General features: G+C 50.0%; 1 protein-coding gene across 7 annotated transcripts in view; it reads left to right on the top strand.

The window, feature by feature from the left end:
* KLHDC8B (kelch domain containing 8B) overlaps window positions 1-7,903 on the top strand; it is a 42,913-nt gene extending 35,010 nt beyond the window's left edge. For all 7 annotated transcript variants that reach the window (XM_083493159.1, XM_083493158.1, XM_083493162.1 and 4 more), the window contains exons 4-7: window positions 2,166-2,330; window positions 3,255-3,479; window positions 4,501-4,602; window positions 6,629-7,903. In XM_083493159.1, coding sequence (XP_083349285.1) covers window positions 2,166-2,330; window positions 3,255-3,479; window positions 4,501-4,602; window positions 6,629-6,825 — 689 coding nt within the window. In that variant the 3' untranslated portion in view covers window positions 6,826-7,903. The remainder of the gene's footprint in view (window positions 1-2,165; window positions 2,331-3,254; window positions 3,480-4,500; window positions 4,603-6,628) is intronic.
* The last annotated feature ends 530 nt before the right edge of the window (window positions 7,904-8,433 follow it).

Below are 8,433 nucleotides of genomic sequence, written 5' to 3' on the forward strand. Positions count from 1 at the left end.
GGGAGATCCAAGGAAGGAGCATTAGAAGAAGAAGAAGAAGAGTTTGGATTTGATATCCCGCCTTTCACTCCCCTTCAGGAGTCTCAAAGCGGCTCACATTCTCCTTTCCCTTCCTCCCTCACAACAAACACTCTGTGAGGTGAGTGGGGCTGAGAGACTTCAGAGAAGTGTGACTGGCCCAAGGTCACCCAGCAGCTGCATGTGGAGGAGTGGAGACACGAACCCGGTTTCCCAGATTACATGACTACCGCTCTTAACCACTACACCACACTGGCTCTCATTAGGAAACAAAGCCTTTATCTACCTGTCTTCAGCACAGAAATGCAAGAGTATAGGTTTTGCAAACTCCAGGCTGAAAACATCTTTGCAATGGACTTGCCTTTGCTTGTAGATGCATGAAGGTAGAACAGTAAGCCAGTGGAATTGAGGTGGTTTTCCCGCTGAAGGTTTTTTTTGCATATGAATTACCTTAACGAAAGCAGCACAAAGCTAAGGAGTTCTCAGAAGTTTTATCCTATGCTTTTCCCTCCCCACCATCCAAATTTAGAATTTAGGGGGCAAGGCAAGCTCAGAGTTGTCATGGCAGAGCATGATGCATCTAGGATTGTTTATTTATTGCATTTCTATTCCACTTTTTCCTCCAAGGAGCATACATGGTTTCCCCCCCATCTCATTTAATCCCCACAACAACCCTGTGAGGTAGGTTAGGCTGAAAGGTAGTGACTGGCCCGAGGTCACCCAGTGACCCAGCAAAACTACTTAGGCTAGAATAAATCACAGACACTTAGCTTTGCAAATAAGTGAAGATTTTACTTGCAGAGTTTCCAGAAATTACACCCATTTGTTGGCGGTAAAATAATGATGAAATAAGGTTCCAAACAACTTGAAAGAAAAGGACTTGATTTCCTTACAAAAGAGTCATGCAGTCTTTGGATTAAAAAAGATGCAGGCTATAAAATCTCCTTTTAGAGAGATTCAGTTGACTTGCAGGGAGCCATGGCCGCATGGCTGCTTCACTTGTTCCAGAAAGCATGAAGAGAGGAAAAAGGGGTGCAGCAGCTGCGGAGAGACTGCTGAGCCACACTCACTTGCCACCTGAGCATTGGGCTCAGGTTAGCCCTTTCATGCACGCAAGTGTGAGTAGGAAGCTACATATTGCAACAATTTTTTACTTCAAAGCTCCCTTAAGATGCTAACGTTCGGAAAAGTAGTTCCAGCCTGTTCTGATGCATTCTCTGTTCTTGAATATTCATAACATGGTTATAATTAAAATATATTATGGTAAAACATATATAGCGCATTGCTGTGGCATGCAACGGCAGACTTAGTGGATTTGTCCTACTGTCTATTAAAGGCAGGGATGCGGGTGGCGCTGTGGGTTAAACCACAGAGCCTAGGACTTGCCGATCAGAAGGTCAGTGGTTCGAATCCCTGCAACGGGGTGAGCTCCCGTTGCTCAGTCCCAGCTCCTGCCAACCTAGCAGTTTGAAAGCACGCCAAAAAGTGCAAGTAGATAAGTAGGTACCGCTCCGGCGGGAAGGTAAAGGCGTTTCCGTGCGCTGCTCTGGTTCGCCAGAAGCGGCTTAGTCATGCTGGCCACATGACCTGGAAGCTGTACGCCGGCTCCCTCGGCCAATAAAGCGAGATGAGCCCAGAGTCGGCCACGACTGGACCTAATGGTCAGGGGTCCCTTTACCTTTAACTATTAAAGGCACCCACGTCCCTGACCTTTAAGACAGTTTACTAAGAAGTGTGCTGCAATGCCGCAGGTCTTACACAGCACTCAAAAGACCTGACTGCCCTCTGGACCTTGTGCGACACCTTTGCTTTAGGATTTGGATATCCTTCAGCCTCTGCTAGTCACGTTTTGAATTTCACAGAGTCCTTATTTTAGTGCAGGTGTGGGGACACTGCCCATCAGCCCCAGCAAGCATGGCCAATACCTGGAGGGCCAAAGGTATTGTTTCAGTGCCCTGTAATTTATTCCACACTTCTCACTCTCGTGTTCTGGGTGGGTTACTGTCGGAAGCTAGACAGTGATTACACACGGCAGTGACTATTTTTATGACCTTGTTATGTTGTCTGCTGCCTGATGTACACTCACTGCTTTTTTTTAACGTCGTCTGCCAGCCTCCGTCACCTGCCTCTTCCCTCTTCATTTCCAGATGGTGTTGTCTACGCTCTAGGCGGGATGGGTGCAGACACCTCTCCACAAGCTCTGGTGCGAATGTATGACCCGGCAAAGGATCACTGGCAGCCCCTGCCTCCGATGCCCACCCCCTGCTATGGGGCCTTCACTTTCTTGCACGGGAGCAAGATCTACGTGATGGGTAAGAAGTAAGGAAGCAATGCTTAGTTGACTAATAGGCTAGATGGGCGAACTAAAACCATTATAATTGGCTCGCAGATCCCGAGAAGGACAAAAGCCAGAGTTGAGAGTGGGAGGGATGTGGCTTAGATGAAAAGCAGCAGACAGACAGACAGCCCTGCTGGATCTTTACTCAAATCCAGGGCTGTGGCTGTGGGAGAAGCAATAGCCTTTTGGGGTATTGAGGCTGTGAACCCCGCCAATGTAGGCTCAAGTTGTTATACAGTGGTACCTCAGGTTACATACGTTTCAGGTTACATATGCTTCAGGTTACAGACTCCGCTAACCCAGAAATAGTGCTTCAGGTTAAGAACTTTGCTTCAGGATGAGAACAGAAATCGTGCTCCGGCGGCACGACAGCAGCAGAAGGCCCCATTAGCTAAAGTGGTGCTTCAGGTTAAGAACAGTTTCAGGTTAAGAACGGACCTCCGGAACGAATTAAGTACTTAACCCGAGGTACCACTGTACAGGTGACTCTCCTACTTACAAGGTAATGTTCCAGGCCCCCGCACGCATAAACAGAGTTGCGTAAAGTGGGGAGCACCCTCTAAACGCCCTCTCTGCTGCTCTCTCTTCAATCCATACCAAAAATACTGTATCCAAAAATATCCACAACTAGAATTGAAGCTCTGAGGCCAGCAGGAGTTTGGAGGACACACAAGAAAGCAGGAAAGCACATCAGCTGTTAGGTGGAGAGGCTGAGTAACCCCGCTTACCTGAAAAGTAACCCCTCTTGAATCCGACAGAACTGACATCCGAGTAGACATGGTGTGGGTTGCGCTATTAGTCCCCAGGCCTTTCTCTCTGCACCAGAATCCTCAGCCACTGCCCTTTGGAACCAATACGGGTGGCTGGACTAGTATTTTGGCGTTTCCTTTTCCCACAGGAGGAAGGCAAGGCAAGCTGCCCGTAACGGCCTTTGAAGCCCTGGATCTGGAAGTGAAGAGCTGGACCCGCTACCCAAGTGTGCCCAGCCGGCGTGCCTTTGCCAGCTGTGCCACGTTGGACGGCTGCTTTTTCAGCCTGGGAGGGCTGCAGCAACCGGGACCCCACAACTTCTACTCCCGGCCCCACTTTGTCAACACTGTGGAGATGTTTGACTTGGAGGAGGGTAAGCTGGAGTCATGTTGTGCCTGTTTAAAGAAAAGTGGGTTTAACGCAGAGACTGCGATGGACTGACAGCAACTCTTGCCTGAAAGTCATGGCACAACAGCCCTAAGCAACTCAGCAACTCCTTGTGTTTCAGCCCTAGTCACACGTTCACTTCCCAGGCAATACCATATAAGGCAGCCATCTTGAACTCTGGTCCTCTCCATGTTATTGGACTGCAGCTCCCATCACCCCTGGCTGAAAACATCTTAGCAATAGACTTCCCTTTACATGAAGGCTAAGATGGCTGAAGATGATGGGAACTGCAGGTCAATAACATCTGGGCACCAAAGACTGATGAGCTCCGACATAAGGCTTTCCCTGGCTATCCAGCATCACATTTCACCGCAGAGTGAGTGAAGACAGGGAACTGAACTCCCTGAGATTAACTGATTATTGCCCCTTCTTAAGATGGGTGGATAGGGACACAGGTGGCACTGTGGGTTAAACCACAGAGCCTAGGACTTGTCGATCAGAAGGTTGGTGGTTTGAATCCCCGCAACGGGGTGAGCTCCCATTGCTCGGTCCCTGCTCCTGCCCACCTAGCAGTTCGAAAGCACGTCAAAGTGCAAGTAGATAAATAGGTACTGCTCCAGCGGGAAGGTAAACGGCATTTCCGTGCGCTGCTCTGGTTCGCCAGAAGCGGCTTAGTCATGCTGTCCACATGACCCGGAAGCTGTACGCCGGCTCCCTCGGCCAATAAAGCGAGATGAGCGCCGCAACCCCAGAGTCAGCCACTACTGGACCTAATGGTCAGGGATCCCTTTACCTTTTAAGATGGGTAGATAAGGATTGTGAGTCGTCTCTCCGTTAAACTATCTTGTCCATGTCAAGAGATGCAAATACCCAAATTAGAGCCCTTTAGTCAAGATCCATCTTGGCATTCATAGGTTCTTGGCCAACCGAGTTGTCCTCCCCTTTAGTCTTAGTTCCTCTCCCTCCACAGTGAGCTGAGTTCTTCCTCTCCGCCATCTCCCATCCAGGGTCCTGGAATCGGCTGAGCCGTGCCATCCGCATGAGGGACAAGAGGGCTGACTTCGTGGCTGGCCGCTTGGGTGGCCGCGTGGTAGCAGCAGGCGGCCTTGGTAAGTGTGGCAGATGGGCCACTTCTGTGCTCTTGAGGTGTGCAGAAGATGGGGATGCACAAAAACTTGTCCCAAGCTGGGGATATATTGCATTGCATGTGAGATCAAGCCCCTGGACTTGAGGGCTTGTTGGATGGAATGCAACTCCTTAAAACAAGGAGACCTGCACTATCTCTTTCAAGTGTGTCGTCTTCCCTTACCTGCCGAGAGACATGGATCTGATTTGTGAAGTTGCTTCTTTCTGCCTCATCGTTTGGGTCTCTCTCTCTGCGTTCCTGTTCTGGATTAGCCTGCAACAGTCCCTGATTCTATGCACTATGAAAAGATAAGAGCAGCCTGATGGAGCAGGCCAGTGTCCTATCTAATACAACTTCCTGTTCTTACAGTGACCAGTCATATGCATTTTGGAATCAGTCACTCAGAAGCAGGACTTGAGTGCAATACTTGTGATTCCCAGCAATTAGCATTCAGAGGTTTACTGCTTCCACCAACCAGGGAAGCTATAGAGATGGCTTCCCCTGCGTCTGGAAACCAGGGTATTGACTCTGCTTCTGAACATCAAGGCTAATACAGTTCTCGTACAACTACATCGGTGTGCACAGGGTTTTCAGGTATTCCCTCCCCTGCAAGCTACCATTTTGGCAGCAGTTAACCCAACCCATTTCACATACCATTGTTAGCCGTAAGCCACAGCTCACCGGGGGGAGAAACAGCACACAAATGATAGAGCACACCGCATGAGCGCTGGTTCACATGTCACACTAAGGCAAGGCTTGTGGTTGGTTGCTCTTTGTTCCAGGCCGGGCAAGGCAAAATAGGAACAATGTGAGCAGTTCAGTTTGGCTTACTGTGATGTGCGAACTAGCCCATTACATGAACAGGAATTGAGTTGTCCCTAAACACAGGATAACTGCCTTTTGGTAGATAGAATCAAAGTGAGGGAGAAGGTGGCAGTTTTCCATTTTTGCAATTTGTGTCAGGAACACATATCTAGAACCAAACGCCTTTGGAAGGATGTGTTGGGGGGCCATGTTGCTACCTAACATGAATGAGTGGGACAGGCATTACAGCAGGAGCAAATACAGGGGGTTGAGCCTTCCCTTCCTTCTGCACTGAATCTTGTAGGTCTTTCCTCTGCATTGCTGCAGTTTGCTCCTCCTCCACCTCTTGCACAAACTATTAGGGCAGCCACTGATTCACTCATCTTCTTAGATACCGGTAAGTTTTGCATGCCATTTTCTCAGTGGAAATATATGCTGCATATATATGCCTTAGGATCCGTTTCAAGCATGGGAAATATTGCCTTTTAGATATTGTTGGACTACAAATCCTATCATCCCTTGACAATGGGCCGTGCTGGCTGGGAACACCATTGGGAAGGCCAAAGATTCCCCATCTCTGGGCTAAATGCTTTGCTACATGTCACTGAGACTGGGCATGGGGAGAGAGTGCCTTTAGCGACCTCTGTTTTTTGCAGAAACCTCCTCTTTCTGTCAACTTCCTTGCCTTTCTTAAACACTACCCTAGATGTCCTCACCAAATACAATAATAAAGAAGGCATAAAAGTTAAACTGCAAAACTCCAACAAGGTTGTCTTTGAAATGAATGAGAGTTAGAGGCAGCAATTACCTGAAAATGTGCCGTCTGAATGCTTTCAGCATTGGGTGTCTGGCTTTCATTCACACCCTCTCGGTGTAGCTGGCAGTCCTGGGATGCTGGCAAAGAGGCCTGCTGTGAGAAAGCATGCCAGGATCCGTTTGCACTGTTTCTGGCGTCAGTTTGAGTTCCAAATCCCTGCCTTTCATAAACATCCCCTTGGCCTGTAAACGAAACCTTTCGTTCCTGCTGCAGCAGGGTGTGCCATTGTTGTTCATGGGAGATGTTTGCCTTGGAGCTTGGCTCAGCCATAGTGTACTCTTGTACTAGTGAAGTCAGTAGATATGCCAGATTTTTTATTTTTTGCAATTGCTGACACCAACTACCGCTTGGCTCATGGATCCGCCTCTCTCCCCCCCCCCCTTTTCAGGGAACCAGTCAAGTGCTCTTGGGTCCGTGGAAGGATTTAACTTGGCGAGGAAGAAATGGGAGCCCTTGCCGCCCATGCCCACCGGCCGCTGCTCCTGTTCCAGCTTGGAGGCTGCCAACCTGCTCTTTGTGATCGGAGGGGTGGCCCAGGGTCCCAGCAGCGCCGTGGAGGCCCTGTGCCTTCAGGAAGACGTCTGAGCGATGCTTGCCGGCGGAGAGATTTCTTCTGCCAATACAAGCCGAGAGGACTAAAGTGCCTGACGACGACGGGACATCCGTACAAGGGAGCAGGGAGGAGAGCATGTGCTCCGTTGCCGGCGTGGCGCCCTGCAGCAGCGACCTTTCCCTTTGCTGTTCTCCAAGTAGCTCATTTCATCTTTGCAAAGCATAGAGTAGTAGCTCAGAGACTGGGGCAGCCCTGCACTGTCAGCAGGGCACAGGCGAAGCGCCTTAGCAGCACACCCAGCCAGCCGAAGCGAGATCTACTAAGCGGAGCTCACTTTCTCAGTGCCACAGCAGGCGCAGAAGGTCCCCTGCTTCCCAGCCATGGCTTCTTCATTGCGCGCAGCCTTCCGACTCCAAAGGAACGTGGCGAGAATATGGGCTGCGCCATGCTCAGGTTGAAGCAGCAGAGCGATGGCCAACCAGAACGCTCCATTCAGCACCCTCCCCTTTCATTGTCTGTCCCGCTGTTGAACTTTAGATTGTAAGCTCTCTGGGGCACAGGCCTCCCCTCCCCTTTCCTCCCTCTTTGCTTATGCTACTTCGTAAACTCGCCATGTATAACGGATATCGGTAGTGCTATATTGACAGCTCACGTTCTACTGCACCGCTGTTAAGGCTGCCGGTAAAAGGGCGAGCGATGACACGCAAAGTTGAGCCTGGGAGACGAACGCAGCAGTGAAGCAGCCATACAGCCCAAGACACAGCTCCACCTGCGTTCTTGCCATGTTCATTGGGCTGCGTGGGTCTGGCCTTTAACTCCGAAGGACAGCAAGGTTTCCTCAGCAGGCTCTGGGGAGGAGCGGTGGAAGGTGTAGGCACAAAGAGGAGCAGGCACTCCAATGTTTCTGCTTTTGAGTTGCCATTGCTATCCTTGCGCTGATGTCTTTTACGCTGCACAGCTGAGTTGACTCCAGGAAGGCTGGGTGCAGCCACGACACCCTCTTGTGTGTTCCTAACTTGGTCTGTGTCTCATGTAGCACATAAGGTGCCCTCTAGCCCAGTGCCTAGGAGGTGGTGTAGCACCTCATGCCAATAAAACCAGTGGATTTTTTCTCTCCTGGCTTTCTGTCTCCTAAAAATGGGTCTTGTTCCGAGATGTGCTCCATGTGCCTAAGCTGCTGTCTGCACTTAACTCTTAGCTGCTGCTGCTGGTGGTAAGCAGTCATTGTAAGATCAATTGCTAGCAGGTTGTCAAGCATCGACATAGGTGAGAGGGAGAAAGAGTGCCAAAAGGCAGATTTAAAGCTCACGTTGGACAAAGTTGTTAAGGCCCAACAGCAGCTTTACTTCTCCCCAGTTCTCACAGTCTGTCAGATGCAGCTCAGCACTCAAACGCAGAGAGGAGCAGGAAGTTTAATTCTTTCTTCAAGAAAACAGCAAACAACGCAGAGAAGCCTCGAGGCAGGGCCAGCTTCCATAGCACAGTTGCCAGGACTGACAGTTCCTGTTTCCCATTTCCCCCTAAGATCCCCTCCTCTTCCGGAGGTTGCCCACGTTGGTGTACACTAAGGCAAGAGCGAACTCTTGCTCATGGTTCAGCCACATGCATGTTCTTGGAGAAAGGGGGGGGAGGGAGTTGAA

Source organism: Podarcis liolepis, assembly GCF_965112155.1.
Source record: "Podarcis liolepis genome assembly, chromosome: 2".
NCBI lineage: Eukaryota > Metazoa > Chordata > Lepidosauria > Squamata > Lacertidae > Podarcis > Podarcis liolepis.